General features: G+C 46.7%; 1 protein-coding gene across 1 annotated transcript; it reads left to right on the top strand.

Annotated features, from left to right (window-relative positions):
• The first annotated feature begins 73 nt into the window (after window positions 1-73).
• txk (TXK tyrosine kinase) lies at window positions 74-27,405 on the top strand. Its single transcript, XM_056300002.1, has 16 exons — window positions 74-174; window positions 7,145-7,193; window positions 9,352-9,433; window positions 10,056-10,187; window positions 10,334-10,398; window positions 11,430-11,489; window positions 12,728-12,782; window positions 13,156-13,235; window positions 16,358-16,485; window positions 16,648-16,722; window positions 20,878-21,049; window positions 21,248-21,464; window positions 21,574-21,638; window positions 24,664-24,782; window positions 25,831-25,988; window positions 26,317-27,405. Exons 1-16 carry the CDS (start codon window positions 162-164, stop codon window positions 26,386-26,388), a joined length of 1,542 nt encoding a protein of 513 aa, XP_056155977.1. The 5' UTR covers window positions 74-161; the 3' UTR covers window positions 26,389-27,405.
• The last annotated feature ends 461 nt before the right edge of the window (window positions 27,406-27,866 follow it).

The following is a 27,866-nucleotide window of genomic DNA, read 5'->3' as shown; positions in this document are numbered from 1 at the left end:
TCATTTTCTCACGTCTGTTTTGGAGACATTGTGTAATAGAATGCTCCATCAAAACGATCAATAGAACACAAAGTACCGCTGAAGTACCGCTGAAGTACAGCTGAAGTCTGATCTTAGGACTGAGAGGAGAGGAAGAAGAGAATTTAAAAGAAGAGGCGACCATGATTCAATCGAGTGAGTACCTGTACACACACCCAGACATTCAGTGTAACACACACCCTGAGATGCAAGCATTAGGACAAGAATTCGAATCCTTTATTTGCCAACTCAGCGCAACAACATGAAGCCATGAATGCACATGTGTACAACACATAACACGTGTACACTAATACAGTACTCTGTCATGGTACTCTGTAGTATAGATTTACACACCATGATACTGATGGAAAAAAATCACAATTTGATTTATTGGCCAAGTATCCTTCCACCTCCAAGGAGTTTGACTGAGTTTGGCTCAAATTGATCACACTACACAACATACAATACAACATACAATACACGATACTGACGACATATAGTAAAGCTGACAGACAGTACACGGTCCACCACGTACAACTCATAGAAATACAACAACGACAACAGCAGCAAAAAGGTTGGGATAACAATACTGGAAATACATTAACAAATGATATACAGACGACACTGTTGTGTACAGGGAGAGGGTGTCATTAAGAGACTTACTGACAGATTTTCACTGACAGCACTACAGAGGCAGCGTTGCACATTAATGTCCTTGAGATACAGAAGACAGTTTTAAATATGGAGTAGAGGATGGACAGATTTGCTGTAGACTCTGCAGTAAAGGGGTCAATAGATGGGACACAGAGATCATAGTGCCAACATTCAAGGTTCTGACTCTCCCCTCCATACTCCTACCCTTCCTCCTCTCCCGCCCCTCTGGACTTGCCTCCCCCCTCTCCTTCTCCTTCACCCAACAGCAGCCTAGTTTCCACCGGCACCCTGCTGGCCAACAGCAGCATAGTTTCCACTGGCACCCTGCTGGCCAACAGTACCGGCGGCGGTCGTTGGTAACCCGGGCCTCGACCGATCTGGTATGGAAATCTGGTTTATGATCCACTTATTTGATTTGGCAAACTTTACACCAGATGCCCTTCCTGGCGCAACCCTCCCCATTTATCTGGGCTTGGGACCAGAAGGGTATGAAATAGCCTGGCCTAAATAATACCCCGAGGTATAAACTGGACTAGCCCAGAATATACCCGGGCTATAAAACAGGCTAGCCCACTTTAACCCTGGGTATAGTCTGGCCAGGGGGTATATCTTGGGCTGTTCCACCGGCAGTAAGTATGCACGGCTTGTGCATCCTCAGCAGCTGGGCAACAATACAAACTTGAATATCAATACTCAATATTCACTTCAGCCGTTTGGTGTTCAGCAGGTCGCTTCGTGGATTTCGGCAGGGTCCTTTACATTAGCGGTCGCAAAGCCAGTCTTCCTTCATTAGCGCAGCAGCAAGATAAGTTCTACAAAATCCACTCCTTTACGAGCTGCATGCAGCTCAAGAGTTTGCTTCTATGAGTGTTGTTGTTGCGAATAGCAAAAGCCTGATTAATGTCAGGTAAAATCCCCGACATTTGCGTGAAGGTTTTTCTGCTCGATGGAGGTGGGCGAGCTTTTTATTCGATATGAAAATGTAATGCATTGCAAAAGATGTGCCTTTGCTGGATGAACCGCAAATAGAATTTAATGACATGATCAACTGTGTCTTCATTTTAGCTGGTCCGTCTCTCGGGTGGCTGTTCAAGCACGGACACACGTATGACGTAGGACACATAAAACTGCACTCAGCGTTTTACCCATTCGTAACCAAGCATGTGTCCGCCGACTGCGGGATCGGGTCCGGGGCTGTACTGCAGCACTGTGAGGCGGCGGCGGCGCTGCTAACCGCTCGACTAAAGGGTCGGCCGGCCAGTGAGTTACACATTTCTAGTAAACAGATTCGCGGGAAACACGATTTATCTTGAGACATCTAATTATTTGCTTGTAATTGACTGAGAAATCAGTTTATAAGAAACGTCCCAACGTTTCTTGACATGTTTTTTAACATTAAGAGGCTAAAGGGAAAGGCGGGATGTGACGTCATGTGACCCTGGCATGGACATGTGAGGAGGAAGTGTGGAGTGAAGAAGTGAAATCAGAAAAGGAACATTTATTTAGCTTCATCAGAGGAGGAAGAGCTAGGAGATAGCAAAGCAGACTGATCAGGACTCCGACATTATGTCTATATCTATATGCAGTGACGCCTGGTGGTGATATTGGGTAGGTACACTACCGTTCAAAAGTTTGGGATCACCCAAACAATTTTGTGTTTTCCATGAAAAGTCACACTTATTCACCACCATATGTTGTGAAATGAATAGAAAATAGAGTCAAGACATTGACAAGGTTAGAAATAATGATTTGTATTTGAAATAAGATTTTTTTTACACCAAACTTTGCTTTCGTCAAAGAATCCTCCATTTGCAGCAATTACAGCATTGCAGACCTTTGGCATTCTAGCTGTTAATTTGTTGAGGTAATCTGGAGAAATTGCACCCCACGCTTCCAGAAGCAGCTCCCACAAGTTGGATTGGTTGGATGGGCACTTCTTGCGTACCATACGGTCAAGCTGCTCCCACAACAGCTCAATGGGGTTCAGATCTGGTGACTGCGCTGGCCACTCCATTACCGATAGAATACCAGCTGCCTGCTTCTGCTCTAAATAGTTCTTGCACAATTTGGAGGTGTGTTTAGGGTCATTGTCCTGTTGTAGGATGAAATTGGCTCCAATCAAGCGCTGTCCACTGGGTATGGCATGGCGTTGCAAAATGGAGTGATAGCCTTCCTTATTCAGAATCCCTTTTACCCTGTACAAATCTCCCACCTTACCAGCACCAAAGCAACCCCAGACCATCACATTACCTCCACCATGCTTAACAGATGGCGTCAGGCATTCTTCCAGCATCTTTTCATTTGTTCTGCGTCTCACAAACGTTCTTCTTTGTGATCCAAACACCTCAAACTTGGATTCATCCGTCCACAACACTTTTTTCCAGTCTTCCTCTGTCCAATGTCTGTGTTCTTTTGCCCATCTTAATCTTTTTCTTTTATTGGTCAGTCTCAGATATGGCTTTTTCTTTGCCACTCTGCCCTGAAGCCCAGAATCCCGCAGCCGCCTCTTCACTGTAGATGTTGACACTGGTGTTTTGCGGGTACTATTTAATGAAGATGCCAGTTGCGGACCTGTGAGGCGTCTGTTTCTCAAACTAGAGACTCTAATGTACTTATCTTCTTGCTCAGTTGTGCAACGCGGCCTCCCACTTCTTTTTCTACTCTGGTTAGAGCCTGTTTGTGCTGTCCTCTGAAGGGAGTAGTACACACCGGTGTAGGAAATCTTCAATTTCTTAGCAATTTCTCGCATGGAATAGCCTTCATTTCTAAGAACAAGAATAGACTGTCGAGTTTCAGATGAAAGTTCTCTTTTTCTGGCCATTTTGAGCGTTTAATTGACCCCACAAATGTGATGCTCCAGAAACTCAATCTGCTCAAAGGAAGGTCAGTTTTGTAGCTTCTGTAACGAGCTAAACTGTTTTCAGATGTGTGAACATGATTGCACAAGGGTTTTCTAATCATCAATTAGCCTTCTGAGCCAATGAGCAAACACATTGTACCATTAGAACACTGGAGTGATAGTTGCTTGAAATGGGCCTCTATACACCTATGTAGATATTGCACCAAAAACCAGACATTTGCAGCTAGAATAGTCATTTACCACATTAGCAATGTATAGAGTGTATTTCTTTAAAGTTAAGACTAGTTTAAAGTTATCTTCATTGAAAAGTACAGTGCTTTTCCTTCAAAAATATGGACATTTCAATGTGATCCCAAACTTTTGAACGGTAGTGTAGGTTAACAAATGCATTATAGCCATCAATAGTTAACGCTGCAGCAACAGCAGCATCTCATCCCAGATACCAAGTTATGTAATGTAACCTACAAAAAGACGAAACACTCACTGGCCGATCCAGAAATGTCTGGAAGCGTGAAGATCCTCATAAGTCTCTTCGGAACATATCACCTCTACTTTCAACGTCACCGCCACTCTATACGTCACCTCTACTCTATACGTCACTGCTACTCAGTATGTCCACTGTCATTGGTCACTATCTGGATATAACATGTATATAAGGTGATGTGAGAGTAGATGAGTTGTGGGTTTGTGGCTGTGCTAATCTGGTGATATAACTTGTTGTCGAAATGTTGTCGTTCCCTGGTCTTAAAGGCTGCATTACAGTAAAGTGAGACCATTTTATGAACTTTTTCCATTGTTTTAATGTAATAAACAATGAACAGCTCTACCTGCTTGGTCATCATATCCACGTTACTAATGATCATTTATCATCATTTTCTGCTGTGTACATATCTTATGGAAGCGCCAATAGACATCCACTAAATACCACCACATCATCTGCATAGAGGTGTTCAGTCAGACATAGTGTGGTGATGTGTGGTTGTGACAGTGTTGTCCAGCGCTAGATGTCTGTCTACATATGCCTACCGGACTGCTGGTTATCTTCACTCCAGTCTGAACAATTCTGTTGATCTGGTTTCTGTTCACTGAGCTCAGGTGACCGGAGCAAACAGAGATGTTTAGAACATGAATATGTGACTTCTATTTGATTTGATTTTGATATACTTGAATGATCTACTTAATTTATTCATTTAATTATTATTGTTTAATTAATAATTTATTTAATTTATGAATAATTTATTCAACTTCTTTAATAATATATTTAATTGTTGTCAATTGTCAGTTGTTTATTTATTTATTTATTTATTTATATTATATACTTTCGTCTACCGTGTTAGCATGAAGTGGAGTGAGATGTGCTTGATAACCAGGACTGACCAGAAAAACATCTAGAGGCCAGAATAAAGGAAACTCCATCATGTTATTATTATTATTATTATTGTTATACAAATGTCCTTTAACTTCATGCCATAATACAACATAATAAGCGGGTCCATTCCTTGGGTCTAGGGTTAGAATGAGGTAGAAGTCTATGTGATGGATAGTGTCTTTCTTAGGATATGAGATGTTCCAAGTAGTGTGATCTTCTGTAGTTCTGGTATTCTGGTGTTACCTGGGATCCGTTGGGTGTATTTCTCCATCCCTTTGTTTAAAAGTCCCAGAGCTCCTATCACTACTGGTACTGTTGTGGTTTTTACAAGTCCCAGGGCTCCTATCACTACTGGTATTGTTGTGGTTTTTACAAGTCCCAGAGCTCCTATCACTACTGGTATTGTTGTGGTTTTTATAAGTCCCAGAGCTCCTATCACTACTGGTATTGTGGTTTTTACAAGTCCCAGAGCTCCTATCACTACTGGTATTGTTGTGGTTTTTATAAGTCCCAGAGCTCCTATCACTACTGGTATCGTTGTGGTTTTTACAAGTCCCAGAGCTCCTATCACTACTGGTATTGTTGTGGTTTTTATAAGTCCCAGAGCTCCTATCACTACTGGTATCGTTGTGGTTTTTACAAGTCCCAGGGCTCCTATCACTACTGGTATCGTTGTGGTTTTTACAAGTCCCACGGCTCCTATCACTACTGGTATTGTTGTGATTTTTACAAGTCCCAGGGCTCCTACCACTACTGGTACTGTTGTGGTTTTTACAAGTCCCAGGGCTCCTATCACTACTGGTATCGTTGTGGTTTTTACAAGTCCCAAGGGCTCCTATCACTACTGGTATTGTTGTGGTTTTTACAAGTCCCAGGGCTCCTACCACTACTGGTACTGTTGTGGTTTTTACAAGTCCCAGGGCTCCTATCACTACTGGTATCGTTGTGGTTTTTACAAGTCCCAAGGGCTCCTATCACTACTGGTATTATTGTGGTTTTCATTCCCCACATTCGTTCAATCTGGATTTGAAGGTCTTTATACTTGGACAGTTTTTCAGTTACCTTTACTGAGGTGCTCCTTTCAGTCGCGGAAGGGTTAGAAGGCTTAAGTCGACTGGTTGTCGTCCGCGGTGGGGGAAATCCGAGTTTGCGTCCCGGCTGTGGCAGTCCAGCAGGGCTGCTCTCCGAATTTGCTACATTGGTATTTATTATTGTTATTTATTATTATTATTATTTATTATTATAAAGTGTGCTAATAGAGCGTTTTTCCATTCTACAAGTATCGGAACTTTACCAGAGGAATGTCACACCCCAAAGCATGATGGGATGTTACCGGGTTCATTATCTAGTCCCTGATTTGTCACCTTCACTGTGGCTGTTAGTGGCACTACTAAAACAGAGTTGTGTGTCGTATGGACCATCATCCAGTTATGCTTCTGTGTGTTGCGTCACACCCATCGACACACATACACGCACACAGGAAGTTTGCATATCTATCTACCATGCTCATTCACACGGCATCCTGCGCGCCCACTTACTCTCTCATACACACACACACACACTCACACTCACTCACACTCACCATCACACACACACACTCACATACACACACACTCACACACACACTCACACGCACGCTCACAATCACACACACACTCACCATCACACACACTCACACACACACGCACGCTCACAATCACACTCACAATCACACACACACGCACGCTCACAATCACACTCACAATCACACACACACTCACCATCACACACTCACATACACACACACTCACAATCACACTCACAATCACACACACTCTCACCATCACACACACACAAACACAATCACTCACACAAACACACTCACTCACACAGACGCACGCACGCATACACACGTGCGTGCGCATATAGAATTAGTGGGTCACTTCTGCTGAAAAGAAAATAATGTTTCCTGACATTGACTTCCTACTCAAAACCACAGAGAGAGAGGGAGAGGGGGGGGGAGAGAGAGAGAGAGAGAGATTAAAAATAGAAACAGAGAAGGCATGAGGGCAGGATGAAAAAGGAGAGGTATAAGGTCATGATAGATAACAACATGTAAATACCCCACTATGACACTCTCATGCTACAACACTGCTCCCGTCGTCCGGAACCGGTGCTAAATACAAATAAAGACAGAAAGAGATGAACAAAGAGGGGGAGGGGAGGAGAATACGCAGATAAATCCTGTTCTCTCTCTCTTCCAGATCACTCCATGCACGCTGTGTTCTGTTGTTGCTGTGCGGTCCAGACCAGGTATTGATGACAAGACCTCCAGAACCGTCCTGACATGAAGGAATATTATGTCCAAATATTTAAACATGACTGTCTGTTATCAAGAGAGAGACAGAACCACTGACCACCTGCACAACTATGACAGAGACTCACAGAAAGTTGAATCAGTTCATTTGGACACAACGTTTATTAGGAGAAATGTGTCATCATCATCTCAGTGACCTCTTCAGTCTCACCTGACTGCAGGTACCCCACCCTTATAACCCATACAGTGACTGCAGGTACCCCCACCCTTATAACCCATACAGTGACTGCAGGTACCCCCACCCTTATAAACAATACAGTGACTGCAGGTACCCCACCCTTATAAACAATACAGTGACTGCAGGTACCCCCACCCTTATAACCAATACAGTGACTGCAGGTACCCCCACCCTTATAAACAATACAGTGACTGCAGGTACCCCACCCTTATAAACAATACAGTGACTGCAGGTACCCCCACCCTTATAAACAATACAGTGACTGCAGGTACCCCACCCTTATAAACAATACAGTGACTGCAGGTACCCCCACCCTTATAAACAATACAGTGACTGCAGGTACCCCCACCCTTATAAACAATACAGTGGCATAACGACCCAAATCAACCACCAGTTTCATATGCAGATATGGTGTGACCGTTAACTAGAGTTACAGTGGCCATGTGTACTATTCACAGAGGACTGGGGAATAGTTGCAGTCACAGCATTGTAAGATGGTGACAGACAGATGATGTGCACAAGGATGTCCCCCCCTCAAGGATGTCCCCCCCTCAAGGATGTCCCCCCCTCAAGGATGTCCCTTAATAGGGAGGAACGCTAGTTTGAACGGGGAGTCAAAGAGGCCATCTATGTGAAGAGGGAACGACCATCCCTGAACCGAGGGGGGGGGGATAAGAATGCATCTGTCACCATCTTACAATGCTGTGATTGCAAACATTTCCAAATTCTCTGTGAATAGTACACATGGCCATTAAAACTCTAGATCAGGGGTGGGCAACGTGATCCAGAAATGGCCGGTGTGGGTGCAGGTCTTTGGTCCAACCAAGCAGTTACACACCTGATTCTATTAGTCAACCACCAATAATCTTTGCTAAGGACCTTGATTTGTAGACTCAGGTGTGTAACTGCTTGGGTAGGGACACCTGCAGGGTGGGGTACCTGCAGTCACTGTATTGGTTATAAGGGTGGGGTATCTGCAGTCACTGTATTGTTTATAAGGGTGGGGTACCTGCAGTCACTGTATTGTTTATAAGGGTGGGGTATCTGCAGTCACTGTATTGTTTATAAGGGTGGGGTACCTGCAGTCACTGTATTGTTTATAAGGGTGGGGGTACCTGCAGTCACTGTATTGTTTATAAGGGTGGGGGTACCTGCAGTCACTGTATTGTTTATAAGGGTGGGGTACCTGCAGTCACTGTATTGTTTATAAGGGTGGAGGTACCTGCAGTCACTGTATTGTTTATAAGGGTGGGGTACCTGCAGTCACTGTATTGTTTATAAGGGTGGGGTACCTGCAGTCACTGTATTGTTTATAAGGGTGGGGTACCTGCAGTCACTGTTTTGTTTATAAGGGTGGGGTACCTGCAGTCACTGTATTGTTTATAAGGGTGGGGTACCTGCAGTCACTGTATTGTTTATAAGGGTGGGGTACCTGCAGTCACTGTATTGTTTATAAGGGTGGAGGTACCTGCAGTCACTGTATTGTTTATAAGGGTGGGGTACCTGCAGTCACTGTATTGTTTATAAGGGTGGGGTACCTGCAGTCACTGTATTGTTTATAAGGGTGGGGTACCTGCAGTCACTGTATTGTTTATAAGGGTGGGGTACCTGCAGTCACTGTATTGTTTATAAGGGTGGAGGTACCTGCAGTCACTGTATTGTTTATAAGGGCGGGGTACCTGCAGTCACTGTATTGTTTATAAGGGTGGGGTACCTGCAGTCACTGTATTGTTTATAAGGGTGGGGGTACCTGCAGGGTGGGGTACCTGCAGTCACTGTATTGTTTATAAGGGTTGTGTCCAGAGGAACTGATTAAACTTTCTGTGATTTACTTTCCTGGATTATTGAGCAGCATCAAGACATATGACAGTGATTGTTTGCTAATTGATTTGATTGATTGATGTGTTTGTTGCCAGGGAGATTAGTACCCACATGGAGCTGGAGGGAAGACCGTCTCTCTGCTTTTCGAGCCGACACCACCCAGGACACGCCCAACGGGTAGAGAGACACACAGATTGACTGACAGACACACACACACAGACACACACAGACACACACACACACACACACACACACACACACACACACACACACACACACACAGTGACACGCACACACACAGACGCACACACACACAGACACACACTCACAGACACACAACACACAAACAGACACCCAGTGACACAGACAGACACAGACACACATACAGACACACAAATAGACAGACACACAAATAGAAACACAGACACAAAACAGGCACACAAACAGACACACAGAAACACAGACAGACACACAAACAGGCACACAGACACACAAACAGACACACAGACAAACAAACACACAAACAGGCACACATACACACAGACAGACACACAGGCAGTCAGACACAATGAAGGCTGGTACTTTAATTTTAAGTCAGGTCTCTCCCTCTGTCTCTCTCTCTGCCCCTCTCCCTCTGTCTCTCTCTATCTCTTGCTCTCTGTCTCTCTCTGTCTGTCTGTCTCTCTCTCTGTCTCTTGCTCTCTGTCTCTCTCTCTTTCTGTCTGTGTCTCTCTCTCTCTCTCTCTCTCTCTCTCTCTCTCTCTCTCTCTCTCTCTCTCTCTCTCTCTCTCTCTCACAGGTTGACAGGTCCAGGAGGAAGTTGCCTCCTTCTCCTCCCACAAGAGACGATGGTAAATGTTTGGGGTTGCCAAGGGTGGTTGCCATGTACAACTTTACTGCCAAGGAGGACACGGACCTCACACTCAAACAGGTAAACACACACACACACACACACACACAGAAAAATCAAACGACATCAAAAGATTTGAGGGTAAACAGATAGACAGTCAGACAGTCAGACAGACAGACAGATGGATAGATAGACAGATAAATGTAACAGGCTCTTGTCCTTCACAGGGAGAGGAATACACCATTCTGCATAAGCAGGACCAGCTATGGTGGAGGGCTCAGGACAGACATGGGTAGGGTGCACCCGTGCACGTGTCCACTGTTCATTTATCTCATTAACTGGCTGTACATCATTCACGGCACGGTGACGCAGTGGTCAGCGTGGTCGCCTCATAGCAAGACGGTTCTGGGTTCGAGCCCTGGGGTAGTCCAAACTTGGGGGTCGTCCCAGGTTGTCCTCTGTGTGGAGTTTGCATGTTCTCTCCGTGTCTGTGTGGGTTTCCTCCGGGGGCTCCGGTTTCCTCCCACAGTCCAAAGACATGTAGGTCAGGTGGATCGGCCGTACTAAATTGTCCCTAGGTGTGAATGTGTGTGTGTGTGTGTGTGCGTGTGTGCGTGTGTGTGTGGGCCTTGTGTGTGTGGGCCTTGTGTGATGGCCTGGCGGCCTGTCCAGGGTGTCTCCCCGCCTGCTGCCCAATGACTGCTGGGATAGGCTCCAGCATCTCCGCGAGCAGGATAAGCGGTTCGGATGATGGATGGATGGACATCTCTCTTTAAGCGTCTGTGTTTGGCTGATGAAGAGTTTTGACTCTGTAAACTTTCAATACTTCTACTCCAACTAACGTCTGTTCTTTTGACTCTCGTTCTTCCTCTCTTGTTCATCCTTGTAAGCTGGCCTGGACTGTTCGTCTCCTCCCCTGTTCGTCTCCTCCCCTGGGGTCCTGAATGTAAATGATGTTAGACGGGAGCAGGGTTATGGCAGGATAATGATTTGTGTTTAAACCACACAAACACTTGTGAGATGTGTGGGGGGTGTGAGGTGTGTTTGTGTGTGTGTGTGTGGGAGGGTGAGGTGTGTGGGGGGTGTGGGGGGGTGAGGTGTGTGTGTGTGGGGGGGTGAGGTGTGTGGGGGATGTGGGGGGGTGAGGTGTGTGTGTGTGGGGGATGTGAGGTGTGTGGGGGTGGGAGGTGTGTTGGGAGGTGTGAGGTGTGTGGGGGGGTGTGAGTTGTGTGGGGGGAGTGAGGTGTGTGAGGGGTGTGGGGGGGTGTGGCGGGTGTGAGGCGGGTGTGAGGCGTGACACATAACCCAGAGTGTCTCCCGCAGGAATAAAGGCTTCATCCCCAGTAACTATGTGACAGAGAGAAGCCGGATCGAGGCCAACACGTGAGTACAGAATTTTATTACAACATGCACGACATGCGGCTGGGCCAAGAAGGGCCAATCAAAACAGACGAACTATTTTTTGGGGGGTGGGGTGGGATTTTCCCCCGTTTTTCTCCCCAATCGTACCCAGCCAATTGCCCCACTCTTCCGGGCCGTCCCGGTCTCTGCTCCACCCCCTCTGCTGATTTGGGGAGGGCTGCAGACTACCACATGCTCCTCCCATACATGTGGAGTCGCCAGCTGCTTCTTTTCACCTGACAGTGAGCAGTTTCACCAGGGGGACGTAGTGCGTGGAAGGATCACGCTATTCCCCCCAACCCCCCACCCCCCGAACAGGCGCCCCGACCGATCAGAGGAGGCGCTAGTGCAGTGACCAGGACACACACCCACATCCGGCTTCCCACCCGCAGACACGGCCAATGGGCTCTGTGCATAACTGTAGTCCACTGACTTCCGGTTTCTACTGCAGCGGTCACACCAGTTTCCTGTGTGTTGGCGTGTTGTTGTTGGCCTATTTTTCACGATGCCTGCAGGATTTACTGTGGATAAACGTCAACCACATGCACACAACTGTCCACACACTTTCACCCGCACCTACCAGCAGGCGGCAGACAAGTTTCAAGTTGTAGCTATTGTAACGTGCACGGATCACTAGGCTCGCTAGCCCTTGGCTAACGGGTCGGACCCTTTAGCTGACTGGTTAACGTCGTTGCCCGCGGTGCAGGAGATCTGGGTTCACGTCCCGGCTGCGCCCCTGAATTCACTGCATTGGTGTCAGAAGTGGGATGGGGAGACCGTGAGGCCATCGGGGGTGAGGGAGCCGGTATGTTGAAGCGCAGGGACGCGCTTCCCGGAGAGGGGAGGGGGGGTAGTGTAACGTGCACAGATAAATGGTGTAGCGGATTCAGGGGGGGCAGCCGAGAACCGCCGCAGCGGGACGCGAACCCGGATCTCCCGCACCATGGGTGACTACGTTAACCAGTCGACTAAAGGGTCCGACCCGTTAGCCAAGGGCTAGCGAGTCCACTTATCGTTACAGTATCAAGTTACGTCCACAACTATGAGGCCAGTCGTTGTGTTTGTCGGCGCTCCTGTGTGTGTTGTGTGGATCTGGTTTTACTGCTGGTCTCTTCCAGCACAGCGAACCGAATCCCACAGCAGCTGTCAAGGGCGCAGGGCAAGAAATGACCGAATCTTGAATGTTGTCGAGCTGTGAGGATGTGTTTTCTTTCCTTTAGTTGGTACTGCAAGAACGTCACCAGGACAGAGGCCGAACAGCTGCTCAGAACAGAGGTACCTGTCTCTGTCTGTCCAACTGTCTGTCCAACTGTCTGTCCAGTCAAGTGTGTTTTATTTGTGTAGCCCAATATCACACAACATCCTGTCCTTAAACCCTCACATCGGATAAGGAACAACTCCCTAAAAACCCTTTAACAGGGAGAAACAACAGGGGGAAAGCTCAGAGAGAGCAGCAGAGGAGGAGCTCTCTCCCAGGACGCACAACCTGCAATGACGTTGTGTTTACACAATTTACACAACACAACACTGAAAGAGGATAAACACAATTATAATGTACTGTTTATTATGCGTGTATGTTTGTGTGTATTGTAGCTTTTGTGTGTGTGTGTGTGTGTGTGTGTAACTTCAGCTGTACTTTGTGTGGTAGGACAGAGAGGGGGGGTTTGTGGTGAGAGACTCCAGCCGGCCGGGGGTCTACACAGTCTCCCTCTACACCAAGACTCCGGGGTAAGACACCACACACTACTGGAAGTCACCACTGTCTTGATTTTTTTTTTCAATTCCCCCCCCCCCTTTTTTTTTCTCCCCAATTTATCTGGCCAATTACCCCACTCTTTCTGAGCTGTCGCTGCCCCCCCCCTCCCCTGCTAATCCGGCGGACGCCCCGACCGACCAGAGGAGGCGCTAGCCACAAATACCCACATTTGACTTCCAACCCGCAGACACGGCCAGCTGTGTCTGTAGGGACGCCCGACCAAGCCGGAGGTAACATGGGGATTTGACCCGGCAATCCCGTGTTGGTAAGCAACGGAATAGACCGCTACACTACCCGGATGCCCCACCACAGTGTTACTGGTCCCATTCTCTAACCAATAAAGGACATCACAGATTTCACAGATTAGATTCAGAATCAGCAGCCCCTGCAACCGTCCTGACCCCATAATGCAGCTGGCTCCCTCTGTATCCATCCACCCATCCATCCATCCACCCATCCATCCATTATCCGAACCGCTTATCCTGCCCAGGGTCACGGGATGCTGGACACATTCACACCTAAGGACAATTTAGTACGGCCGAGTCACCTGACCTACATGTCTTTGGACCGTGGGAGGAAACCGGAGCCCCCGGAGGAAACCCACGCAGACACGGGGAGGACATGCAAACTCCACACAGAGGACGAACCGGGACGAGCCCCAAGGTTGGACTACCCCGGGACTCGAACCCAGAACCTTCTTGCTGTGAGGCGACCACGCTAACCACTGCACCACCGTGCCGCCATTATTGAATCAATCAGTTTCAAAGAAACTCTTTAATATGCCTTAATGGGACTTTGCTGATAAGATGGGTTTTATTTCATGTTGCGGTTGAACTCTTCCAAGTGAAGAGTGTAACTGTAGTCCTGTAGACACGGCCAACATCACAACAACACAACATGAGAACGTCTTTATGCTACAGTCCTGAACATTCTTCAGAATAATAACTGACAAGGGGGTCCGCGGTGGTGTAGCGGTCTAAGCATCGGCTTTGTGTCGATGCAGTTGCCCACTGGGGACTTGGGGTTCACGCCCCGGTCTCGTCAGATCCGACTATGGCCGGACTCGATGAAGCAGCAATAATTGGCAACGCTGTCTTCGGGAGGGGGGCGGAGTCAGCTTGTGTTCGTCACGTGAATGCGTCTCTGTGTGTGTCGGAAAAAACAGTGGTTCGGCCTGGAGTCGCCTTGTCACGAAAGTGGGGCGGCGACTCCTTCGAGACTGCCGGCCGGAGAGATGCAGTTGGCGAACGCATGCAGTACGAGGGTGGGTGTTTGAATTAAAATAGGGATCGATTGGCCACTAAATTGGGAGAAAAAAGGGAAAAATCAGAAATGAATAATAAATAAAAAAATAACTGACACAGTGATCCATCAATCAGCGGTTTGCAATCATCTCTTTTTGGAGGGGGGGGGGTTCCCCCTTTTTCTTCCCCAGTTGTACTTGGCAAATTACCCCACTCTTCCGAGCCACTCTGTTCCACCTCCTCTGCTGATCCGGGGAGGGCTGCAGACTACCACATGCCTCCTCCCATACACGTGGAGTCACCAGCCGCTTCTTTTCACCTGACAGTGAGGAGTTTCACCAGGGGGACGTAGCACATGGGAGAATCACGCTATCCCCCCAGTCCCCCCCCCCCCCAAACAGGCGCCTCCGACCGACCAGAGGAGGCGCTAGTGCAGCGACCAGGACACATACCCACACCCGGCTTCCCACCCGCAGTCACGGCCAATTGTGTCTGTAGGGACGCCCGACCAAGCCGGAGGTAACACGGGGATTCGAACCAGCGATCCCCTGGTAGGCAACGGAAAAGACCGCCACGCCACTCCTACCAGCAATAGTCCACCACGAACAACAAGGAGCTGCTTCAATTTAAAATCAACAATAGAAAAATAATTTATTAAATGTACAAGCTCAAAGGTGGGGAAATGTTGAAAAGTGGATGTTGGTCAATCTAAAACACGTTGACTCCGTTATCTGGCGCACGGTTACTGTGTTGATGTGACATGGCAGTCACAATAGCGAAGCTCGTCCTGGAGGTTTATTGAGCATAGCAACAGTAACTAAGGTAGGCGGGACTTAGAGGAACAGTGTCATTGTGGGAGCACTCCCAAGTTCCAGAGATCAGCCCCAGACAGCATCCGGATGTGGGCCACTTCAGGCAACGATACGGCACTGCTGGCCTTCTTCTGGCCTTGACAAAACGGATGTGAGCCTGAAGTGGCCCACATGTATAACAGCAAATATGGCCCAAATATGCCAAATCACATGTGGGCCTTTTTTGGCAAAGACACGGTGCTCTGGGCAACATGTAATCTGGATGTGACCCTGAAGTGGCCCGTGTGGTAAATGGTGAATATGGCCCAAATATCACAAAACTAATATGGCCCACCTTTGGCAAATATGTGGCACATGCGGCATTGCTATGGCTTGGTTCTGGCCCAGATCTGGCAAACAGGAGCGGACCGCCCAAGTGCCATCATTCCACGAGGTATGTGGGCCAGATGAAGTGTCGGATGTGGGACGAATCCAACCCACAGCAGTTTTACTATCTGGGACTCAAAATGAACCAGAGACACAAACCAGAAAATCTGGTTGAACCTGAGTTTTACTATGACAGTGTGTGTCCTATGTAGGTGGTGGGGAAGTGAGGTGTGGGCTGAGCTTCATTCCAAATGAATGAGAGTCAGCAGGGCTGTTGTGTCAGAAACGAACTAGAAAGCCTGGTTGAACCTGAGTTTTACTTACTGATGCTGTACTATCTGTTGGTAAAAGTTTTCTACCAGCTTGTTCTGTCATATCTGCTGGTGAGACACGGCACCTTCACTTCTTCACACTCAACACTACCCACCTCCCTCTCCCTCATCTGGGTGCTATGATGAATATGAAAACACAATGCACACTGTCATTTTTCCTGGTAAAGTCCTACCAGACACCAGCCATCCACATCACATCCCTCTAAAGTCTGCAGTACCTGATGTTCATGGTTACATGTTGTCTTTAACATGTAAATCCAGTAGTTGAATGTATTGATTTTATGAAGCTAAACTGTGTGTGTGTGTGTGTGTGTGTGTGTGTGTGTGTGTGTGTGCGCAGTATCAGTGGTGGTATTAGCAGGCACTACCAGATTAAACACACGGATAGTGGGCAGTTCTTCTTGGCAGAAAAACATACCTTCAGCACCATACCGGAAGTCATAAAATATCACGAACACAATGCTGCAGGTACACACACACACACACACACACACATACACATATACAGGTATACACTTACACACCAATACACACATGCTTTACAGTATTTTTCATGCACAAGCCAATTCTGTGTACGTGTGTACGTGTGTGTGTGTGTGTGTGTGTATGTGTGCGTGTGTATGTGTGTAGGTCTAATCACCAGGTTGCGGTATCCAATAGGGCCCACGGGATGCTGTGCTCCTGCTACGGCTGGGTTCAGCTCAGGTAAAACACAACACACACACATGGCCCGCTGGGCGACAGGGTGGCCCAGTGGTCGACACTGCTTCCAAGTTAACACTGACACTAACTATTAACTGACTGACTTAATGTTGCTGTCTAGCTACAGGGGAATGTGGCCCATTCTGAAAAGAGGAGAGTTGAGGTGTGAAGGGTTTTAACAGTATAATGGAAGGAGATGATAATATGTTGTAGAGTTATGTCAGGGAAGGAGAGTTTATTGGGGTTTATGTTGTAGAGTTATGTCAGGGAAGGAGAGTTTATTGGGGTTTATGTTGTAGAGTTATGTCAGGGAAGAAGAGTTTATTGGAGTGTATGTTGTAGAGTTATGTCAGGGAAGGAGAGTTTATTGGGGTTTATGTTGTAGTTATGTCAGGGAAAGAGAGTTTATTGGAGTGTATGTTGTAGAGTTATGTCAGGGAAGAAGAATTTATTGGGGTTTATGTTGTAGAGTTATGTCAGGGAAGAAGAGTTTATTGGGGTTTATGTTGTGGCATTACGTCAGAGAAGAAGAGTTTATTGGGGTTTATGTTGTGGCGTTATGTCAGAGAAGAAGAGTTTATTGGGGTTTATGTTGTAGAGTTATGTCAGGGAAGAAGAGTTTATTGGAGTGTATGTTGTAGAGTTATGTCAGGGAAGAAGAGTTTATTGGGGTTTATGTTGTGGTGTTATGTCAGGGAAGAAGAGTTTATTGGAGTGTATGTTGTAGAGTTATGTCAGGGAAGAAGAGTTTATTGGAGTGTATGTTGTAGAGTTATGTCAGGGAAGAAGAGTTTATTGGAGTGTATGTTGTAGAGTTATGTCAGGGAAGAAGAGTTTATTGGAGTGTATGTTGTAGAGTTATGTCAGGGAAGGAGAGTTTATTTGGGGTTTATGTTGCAGAGTTATGTCAGGGAAGGAGAGTTTATTTGGGGTTTATGTTGCAGAGTTATGTCAGGGAAGGAGAGTTCATTGGAGTGTATGTTGTAGAGTTATGTCAGGGAAGAAGAGTTTATTGGAGTGTATGTTGCAGAGTTATGTCAGGGAAGAAGAGTTTATTTGGGGTTTATGTTGTGGTGTTATGTCAGGGAAGAAGAGTTTATTGGGGTTTATGTTGTAGAGTTATGTCATGGAAGAAGAGTTTATTGGAGTGTATGTTGTAGAGTTATGTCAGGGAAGAAGAGTTTATTGGAGTGTATGTTGCAGAGTTATGTCAGGGAAGAAGAGTTTATTGGAGTGTATGTTGCAGAGTTATGTCAGGGAAGAAGAGTTTATTTGGGGTTTATGTTGCAGAGTTATGTCAGGGAAGGAGAGTTTATTGGAGTGTATGTTGTAGAGTTATGTCAGGGAAGAAGAGTTTATTTGGGGTTTATGTTGCAGAGTTATGTCAGGGAAGGAGAGTTTATTGGAGTGTATGTTGTAGAGTTATGTCAGGGAAGAAGAGTTTATTTGGGGTTTATGTTGCAGAGTTATGTCAGGGAAGGAGAGTTTATTGGAGTGTATGTTGTAGAGTTATGTCAGGGAAGGAGAGTTTATTGGAGTGTATGTTGCAGAGTTATGTCAGGGAAGAAGAGTTTATTTGGGGTTTATGTTGCAGAGTTATGTCAGGGAAGAAGAGTTTATTGGGGTTTATGTTGTGGTGTTATGTCAGGGAAGAAGAGTTTATTTAGGTTTATGTTGTAGAGTTATGTCAGGGAAGAAGAGTGTATTGGGGGTTTTGTGGAGGGGGGCACTTTTATTGTGATTTGGGAAGAAGGGCGTGTGATGTTTTAGCTGTGGTTAAATGGTTTAGTGTGTGGGGTAAGATGTATTGGGGATGGTATACTACGCCCCCCCGCAATGGGAGAAAAAAATGTATGCGTTTTTTTTCTTATGTCGGGCTCCACAGATATATGACACAAAGCTTGACCCATTCTCTTGATATTTATCCAATCAGAATGAAATGAACGTTGTTTCAAAGAAAATTAACTGTCATGATTGATTATTATATTGGTGAGATGGCTCGGCAGGTGGTGACTGGTGAGCAAGCGGCAATACACTGTATAGATTGGCATTTTTTTATCATGGGGGGGGGTATTGTACAGTGATGTTGAGTATTTGGTGAAAGTTGGGGGAGGGTTGAACCAGCCAATCCCCGTGCAGAGGGTAATAAGGAAGGGTTGTCCCATCTCAGGACAGCTTTATAGTCTGGCTATTGAATGTCTGTTGTGCAGGCTGGGAAGCCGTCTCAGCAGGTTTTCACTGTCAGGGGCACAACACACAACCTGCCTTTGATAGTTTCTGCTTATGTGTATTACATAAATGTGTTTCTGAGGGATCAAGGGGACGTGGAGGCACTACAAGACAGTCTGGTCTTGTATCAGAAGGCCTCATCAGCGAAAGTAAACTGGGCAAAGAGTGAGGCCTTGCAGGTAGGACAGTGGCAAGAGAGGGCAGCACCCAGTCTGCTTGAAGGTCTGCAGTAGGGGAGAAGAGGGATGAAGGTGTTGGGGGTATTTTGGGGCGCAGAGGATTATCAGAGGCAGAATTAGCAGAGTGTGATGGACAAAGTGTGTGCCAAGTTGCCTAAATGGAAATGGTTGCTACCCCAGCTGTCACCTATGCTGTGGCACAGACTGCTTGTCGTACCTCCACCAAGAGGCCTGATTGAAGACATTCAGCAGGCCATAGTGGACTTTTTTTTTTTGGTCAGGGCAGCACTAGATCCAAGCCCCTGCCTTTTACTTGCCAGTGAAAGCAGGAAGACATGATCTCATTGACATGACCTCTTGGGTGATGGCCTTTAGGCTGAAGACCACACAGAGACTGCTGTACCACTGTCGTGTGTGAGTAGACACAGCCAAGCTCATGTGGCGTACAGTCACGTCTAGTCAAGTCAAGTCAATTTTATATGTATAGCCCATTATCACAATTACAAATTTGTCTTAGTGCTGGTAGTCTGCGCTAAAGTAAGCAACTGTTTCTGCTGTGGCTGGAGGAGGCAGATCTGACATGCCTGTGGCCTTTCTATGCCTCTGCCCTGGATGCATGGAAGATCCTGAAGGTGCCAGGCAGCCTGCTGCTATGGCTGATCTGTGGCATTTTGAGGAGCCACTGTTTAACAACAGCTTTATTCAGGCCCAGACCCTGTCCTCAGCCAACATAAGATCTTCTCTGAAGGAGGCCAGATGTGTAAAGCTGGGACATCTGCTGATGCCCGCTGGGACCCTCCAACAACACACCAACATCAGACCCAGGTTGCTGAATCATATTAAAAGGCAACTTACGTGCTGTGTGTGAAGGTGAGGCACTTTAAGTCCCTGCAGGCCATGAAAGCGTCGAGGTGGACTGAGTTTTTTGGCCCAGGCTCTTTCCTGAAAGGCTGCTGGTGGTCCCGGTACAAGCTACTGGTTGAAATGTGGTCAGCTGACCTCCAGTGGAGCATTGTGCACAGGGCGATAGCCACAAACAGACACAGAGCACACCTGGATCCTGATCACAAGGAGGCGTGACTGTTTTGTTCACAGCGTGAAACGCTAACACGTTTATTTATCGTGTCCAAGGGTTGTGGGTGTGTTTGAGTTGTTAAGGGGCTGGTTTTTGGGGTTGGGGGAGGCTTTGTCTTTTCAGTTGTTTGTCTATGGTCCCAAATACCTAGCCAGGAAGAAAGGTACTTACAAACTTCATATCAGCTACTGCCAAATTAGCCATCTGGCTGAGCCGTAAGAACCAGGCTGCGTGGTGGGCTGTATGGACACTGTGCAGGTTCTTACAGGACTGCTGAAGGTTCGGCTCAGGGTGGAGCATGCCCAGTAAAACTAGGTAGACAATCTGGTGTCTTTCAGCCTTAAATGGGCATTAGGGGGAGTATTGTGCTCAGTGGGAGATGATGAAGACCATCCATTATCCAAGCCACCCATCCAAATCAGGGCTGCAGGATGCTGGAGCCTATCCCAGCAGTCACTGGGCGGCAGGTGGGGAGACACCCTGGACAGGCTGCCAGTCCATCACAGGGCCATGATGAAGACCTGTTCTTCTTTTTCTAATTGGTGTAACGAGGGAAAGTCCTGGCTGTATTGTTGGCTTATGTTTTCACTTGCACTTATGTCCTTTTGTCCGTATACATATTGTAGTGCTTAATAGACGGCTTGTAAAATCAAATCTTTCTCTCTCTCTCTCCAGAGCAGTGGGAGATCAATCCCAGTGAGCTGACCTTCATGAAGGAACTGGGCTGTGGTCAGTTTGGACATGTGCGACTGGGGAAGTGGAGGACTCACCACAAGGTGGCCATCAAGGCCATCAAGGAGGGAGCCATGTATGAGGAGGACTTCATTGAAGAGGCCAAGGTCATGATGTAAGCAGGGGGCGGGATGAACATGATGAGGTAAACAGGGGGGCGGGGCAGTATTAGCTGTTTGTAGCTCACCTGATATACCTCCCCATTTTTACACCTGGACAACAGCTAAAGAAGACAAGCGTTAAGCTGTGTTATGTGTGTGTGTGTGTGTGTGTGTGTGTGTGTGTGTGTGTGTGTGTGTGTGTTGTGTCCCAGGAGGCTGTGTCACCCTAAGCTGGTCCAGCTGTACGGGGTGTGTACACGCCAGCAACCCCTGCTGATCATCACGGAATTCATGGAGAATGGCTGCCTGCTGAACTTCCTGCGTAAGAGGAGCAGGGCTCTGAAGGATGAGTGGCTTCTGTCCATGTGTCAGCACGTATGCGAGGGGATGGAGTACCTGGAGAAACACAAGTTCATCCACAGAGACCTGGTGAGAGAAAGACAGACAGACAAATAAGAGGGAAATGTATGGAGGAGAGTGATAAAAAGATGCGTGTTTGTGTGTGATAAAGAGAGTGTACACTGTGTCTCTCATCCAGGCTGCCAGGAACTGTCTGGTGAACGAGCAGAACGTGGTGAAGGTCTGTGACTTCGGGATGACCAGGTACCAAGAACCTCCATCATGATTCCTCCTCCATCACAACACGACTTCTCCTCTATCATGATTCCTGCTGGCACTTTCTTAAAAACAGTTTTGACGGTCTTTTATAAACAGTTTGAATAACAGATCTAGATTCACCAGGCAAAACAAGCAAAGCCAGAACACATGTATTTCCCTTTTGTTAGTTCGGTCTAGCGTACCAGTTTCATAGACCAGGAAGTGTTGTAGTAGTTGTGACCACCATTGCTGCTAGTTTTCTACTCTACCAGGTATTTCATTACACTTACCTGTTGTTCCAGGTCTAATGCTGCATTCCTGACAGAAGTCAGATGTGGGAAGTTCCTACATGATATTTCCATCTGCTGACCACAAAGCATTGTGGTCCAGAGCTTGAAAAGATAACGAATAAACAAAGAAACTGGCTACATTACATACAGGCTAATTGATAGTGCTAACTAAGCTCCTGTTTTGTGATCAACCTGTGCAGCTGAGGCATCCTCTTCTTCTACTTCTTCTTTCGCCTGCTCCCGTTAGGGGGCGCCACAGCGGATCATCCGTTTCCATCTCTTCCTCTCTTCTACATCTTCCTCTGTCACACCAGCCACCTGCATGTCCTCCCTCACCACATCCATAAACCTCCTCTTTGGCCTTCCTCTTCTCCTCTACCGTGGCAGCTCCATATTCAGCATCCTTCTCCCAGTATACCCAGCATCTCTCCTCCACACATGTCCAAACCATCTCAATCTTGTCTCTCTTGCTTTGTCTCCAAACCGCCCAACCTGAGCTGTCCCTCTAATATACTCGTTCCTAATCCTGTCCTTCTTCATCACTCCCACTGAAAATCTTATCATCTTCAACTCTGCCACCTCCAGCTCCCCCTCCTGTGTTTTCATCAGTACCACTGTCTCCAAACCATACAACATAGCTGGCTGGTCTCACAACATTACATGACATGACATTACAGTCATTCAGCCGACGCTTTTATCCAAAGCGACTTACAATAAGTGCATCATTTAACATAGGAAATCAGGAGAACTACTAGTCATCAGAGGTCATAAGTGCATCTAAACAAGCATCTAAGAGCAAAACCAGTGCTAAAGTAAAAGTGCAAGAAAGTGATTTTTTTTTTTTAAATGAGTGAATACAATAAGTGCTAAGAACAAGTAACAGGGTAATACAAGAGGTGAGTTTTCAACCTGCGCTGAAAGATGGGCAGCGACTCCGCTGTCCTGACATCAGTGGGGAGTTCATTCCACCACTGTGGGGCCAGGACAGAAAAGAGCCGTGACCGGGTCGATCGGCAGCAGGGGCCTCTGAGTGACGGGGAAACCAGGCGTCCCGAGGCAGCAGAGCCAAGTGGTCGGGCGGGGGTGTAGGGCTTGACCATGGCCTGGAGATAGGAAGGAGCTCTTCCTTCACGACCATCCTCATATTCACAACCATCTTGTAAACCTTCCCTTTAACTCTTGCTGGTACCCTTCTGTCACAAATCACTCCTGACACTCTTCTCCACCCTGCCTGCACTCTCTTCTTCACCTCTCTTCTTCACTCCCCGTTACTTTGGACAGTTGACCCCAAGTATTCAAACTCATTCACCTTCATCACCTCTACTCCTTGCATCCTCACCATTCCACTGTCCTCCCTCTCATTCATGCACATGTATTCTGTCTTGCTCCTACTGACATTCATTCCTCTTCTCTCCAGTGCATGCCTCCACCTCTCCAGGCTCTCCTCAACCTGCACCCTACTCTCACTACAGATCACAATGTCATCCGCAAACATCATCGTCCATGGAGACTCCTGCCTGGTCTCATCCGTCAACCTGTCCATCACCATTGCAAACAAGAAAGGCTCAGAGCCGATCCTTGATGTAATCCCACCTCCACCTTGAACCCATCTGTCACTCCGACCACACACCTCACCATTGTCACACTTCCCTCATACATATCCTGCACCACTCCTACATACTTCTCTGCCACCCCCGACTTCCTCATACAATACCACACCTCCTCTCTCGGCACCCTGTCATATGCTTTCTCTAAATCTACAAAGACACAATGCAACTCCTTCTGGCCTTCTCTATACTTCTCCATCAACATTCTCAAAGCAAACATTACATCTGTGGTGCTCTTTCATGGCATGAAACCATACTGCTGCTCGCTGATCATCACCTCTCCTCTTAACCTAGCTTCTATTACTCTTTCCCATATCTTCATGCTGTGGCTGATCAACTTTATACCTCTAATCTGGGCAATTGAGGCATGACAAGTTTTATTCTCATATCATGTAGGAAATATGACAAATATGTCAACAACACTATTCAAAAGCTAAAATTGTCCTACGATGAGTGTTTATTATTCATGGTGTACTTTTCCTCACATGCCACCATGTTAGCGTGACGTCGGGGTTGTTGAATTCCACCCGCATTTACTTGTTGTAAATCCGCCATCGAGGGTGTTCCACTACACTTTTCGCAGTAGGAATCCGGATATTCTGGACATAGCGGCACGGTGGTGCAGTGGTTAGCGCTGTCACCTCACAGCAAGAAGGTCCTGGGTTTGAACCCCAGGGTTGTCCAACCTTGGGGGGTCATCCGAGGTCGTCCTCTGTGTGGAGTTTGCATGTTCTCCCAGTGTCTGTGGTGGATTTTCTCCAGGTGCTCCGGTTTCCCCCACCATTAAAAAGATGTGTTAATATTCCTCTGTGTGCCCCTGAGCAAGGCAGTGGGTAAAGAACTGATGTTGGTCCTCGGATGCTGCACGTCAGCTGCCCACTGCTCCTAGCTACACTGCTAGGATGGGTTAAATGCAGAAAAAATAATTTTAATAAAGTAGTTAAAAAAAATTCCCAATTTACAAGTTGTCAGGAACGCAGCGTGGAAGCCCCCAGGCTGGAATGACTCAAACAACAGGTGAATATGAGGAACTAGCTGGTAGGATACAAAACCAGCAGTACCGGCTGTACCTGACGACCTGATAGGGAACCACTGCTCAGGAGGACTGTCACATTGCTCAATCTGTGCTTCTAGGTACGTTCTGGATAACCAGTACACCAGTTCCAGTGGGGCCAAATTCCCAGTGAAGTGGTCTCCTCCTGAAGTCCTGCACTACAACAAATACAGCAGCAAGTCTGACATCTGGTCCTACGGTGTGTGTGTGTGTGTGTGTGTGTGTGTGTGTGTGTGTGTGTGTGTGTGTGTGTGTGTGTGTGTGTGTGTCCCATTCTAGACTTTTCAGGTTAGTTTGTAAAATAGTTAAATTGACTGGTCAGTTAGTTGACTTTAACAGCCACTAGACTAATTTTACACAACCGGTATGTTTGGTGAAAGGATGTGAAAGTTGTCTTTTTAAAAAAATTTTTTTTTCCTTTTTCTCCCCAATTGTATCCGGCCAATTACCCCACTTGCCCCACTCTTCCAAGTCTTCCTGGTCGCTGCTCCACCCCCTCTGTTGATCCAGGGAGGGCTGCAGACTACCACATGCCTCCTCCCCAGATAGCAAAGAATCTTTGGCCCGAACATGGCCCACATCTGCAGTTCTCTTACGGCCCACGTCGGCCTTGAATGACGGCGTAGACTCGCGGAGAGTGTAGCTGCCTCAACTCAGCCACATGGCGGCCACATAGTATGTGCTGTAACCCAAGACAAACCCCGCTTATGAGATTTGGACCATGTCTGGCCCACACAACAGTTGCCAGTGCCGTACCGAAAGTGCCCCGGATTAGACCCAAATGTGTCTGCTGTCTGGGTCCGATACACATACCACATGCCTCCTCCCTTACATGTGGAGTCACCAGCCACTTCTTTTCACCTGACAGTGAGGAGTTTCACTAGGGGGATGTAGCATGTGGGAGGATCACGCTATTCCCCCCAGTTCCTAGGCACCCCGACCAACCAGAGGAGGCGCTAGTGCAGCGACCAGGATACATACCCACATCCGGCTTCCCACCCGCAGACACGGCCAATTGTGTCTGTAGGGACGCCCGACCAAGCCGGAGGTAACACGGGGATTCGAACTGGTGATCCCCGTGTTGGTAGGCAACAGAATAGACCGCTATGCCACCCGGATGCCCTCAAAGTTGCCTTTTTTTTCATTTGTCTGAATATGAACAGTCTAGCTGTAGTACTCAGAAGATAAGCTGAAGTAACATCCGTTTGCTTGTGTGTGTGTGAATGTGTCTGTGTGCGTGTGTGTAGGCGTGCTGATGTGGGAGATATTCTCTGAAGGCTGTGTTCCGTTCGAGAGTCTCACTAACGGGGAGGTCGTCAGTCAGGTGATGAGGGGCGTCCGGCTGTACCGCCCACACAGAGCCTCGCGCCCCGCCTACTGCCTCATGTACAAGTGCTGGCACGAGGTAGGAAGGACGCGGCCCGGGGCTTCATCAGCCTCGGCCAGAGGAGTAGAAATCAGTTGATTCTGTGTTATTATTATGGGATGTGCAGACCAAACACACGTTATATTGTATCATTCAGCTTCATTTGTTTATATTTATTTATGTTGCTCTGTTTGTCCTCTTCATCCCCTTCGACTCTTCTTCTTTGTTTTCATTGTCCTCCACGTTCATCACTTCCTACCCTCCTAATCCATTTCCTGTTCCTCTCACATATCCTCTTCCTCCCTTGCTCTCTCAACTGTCTTCCTCTCCTCCTCCTCCTCCTTGTTCTTCTTCGGTGGTGTTTTAGGAGCCACATGGTCGGCCATCTTTCTCGGAGCTGCTGAAGGAAATCAGAATCTTAGCAGAGCAGCAGGAGTGACCCACACACACACACACACACACATACATTCACATTTTCTGTCACACACAAACACACACTTTCACTCTCTCCCATACAAACACACACACACAGAAACACACTCTCTCGCTCTCTCTCTCACACACACACACTAATACAAACACACACACTTTCACACTCTCTCTCTCTCACTTTCACACTCACAAGCACACACACCCACACAGAAACAAATATACACACTTTCTCTCTCTCGCTCTCTCTCTCTGACACACACACACACAATCTGCTGTTCCTTAAACTATTTGTGTTGTATATAAGTGTACTCTTCTTTGTCTTCACATGTACATACAAAGACAATATGATTCCATTGTGTGTGTAATGATGTAAATACCGTTATTGTTAATGATACACTGTATAGAATCCCATGAACCAGACTCGAGAGTCCTCCTGAAATGCTTCACAAGCAAGAGGGGCATGGAGCTGCTGGATATATGCTGTTATTCATGTTTGGGTTGAAACAGAAATTATACTCCCTCATTCACATTGCAGCCATGGGTCATGTGACATTCCTAAATGAATACATGACAAGAATAGATGAATAGATGAAAACATGACTAGATGAAAACATGAATTGATGAATAGATGAAAACAACTAGATGAAAATATGAAAACATGACTAGATGAAAACATGAATACATTAAGATGAATAGATGAAAACATGAATAGATGAAAACGTGAATAGATTAAGAGGAATATATGAAAACATGACTAGATGAAAACGTGAATAGATGAAAAGAGGAAAACATGACGATGACTAGATGAATAGGTGACAGTCCAGCTCCTCTCCTGTGAGCGTATTTCGGTACTTGTTACTTGTGATTGATGTAATGTGGCCGAGGCGCCGCTAGTAGGCGCGGAAGAGCCGTATGTCTATTGAGCTCCAGGAGCAGTCTTGTCTGTTTTCTACTGTCTTCTACCTGGAATTAAAATGTTGATTTTCAAAGAATTGTCCAATTCATCAAACTGATATAGTCCCATAATCTAGATTATTAGTTCTATAATCTAGATTATTAGTCCTATAATCTAATCTAGATTATTAGTCCCATAATCTAGATTATTAGTCCTACTTTGTACTCGCCTCCCTGGAGCTTATCAAACCTCCTCCAACACAAGCTACATTTAAACATGTCTACTTTTTTTGCTTGTTTTTTCGGACTAGATAGCCCTTATGTCTTGTACTTTGTGGACGTTATTGCATCATCGAGTTTTACGTTTCTTCTTTATTCACCAACTTCATTTGACGTGATTTGAAAAGTTTTTGGTGTCTCCGGGGTTTTCCGTTAAAGAAAACGTTTCTCTACGTTTACAAAATGTCTCGAAATCAAACTAGACTTTTGTCTTGCTTTTTCCACAAATAAACGTACCGTTCCGGTTTTCTATCAGACTGATGCGTTTCTTGGGCAGTGCGGTGGGGCAGAAGTAGATGGGTGGACAAACGA

Source organism: Lampris incognitus, chromosome 20, assembly GCF_029633865.1.
Source record: "Lampris incognitus isolate fLamInc1 chromosome 20, fLamInc1.hap2, whole genome shotgun sequence".
Lineage (NCBI taxonomy): Eukaryota > Metazoa > Chordata > Actinopteri > Lampriformes > Lampridae > Lampris > Lampris incognitus.
Note: the sequence above shows the minus strand (reverse complement) of the source record. Positions and strands in the feature narration are given on the sequence as shown.

Bases quoted from the DNA above. Each gene is read 5' to 3' on its own strand.
- txk (XM_056300002.1), top strand. The intron at 7,194-9,351 runs GTATTGATGACA...GTTTGTTGCCAG, and splicing joins TGCTGTGCGGTCCAGACCAG to GGAGATTAGTACCCACATGG. The intron at 21,639-24,663 runs GTACCAAGAACC...CTGTGCTTCTAG, and splicing joins TGTGACTTCGGGATGACCAG to GTACGTTCTGGATAACCAGT.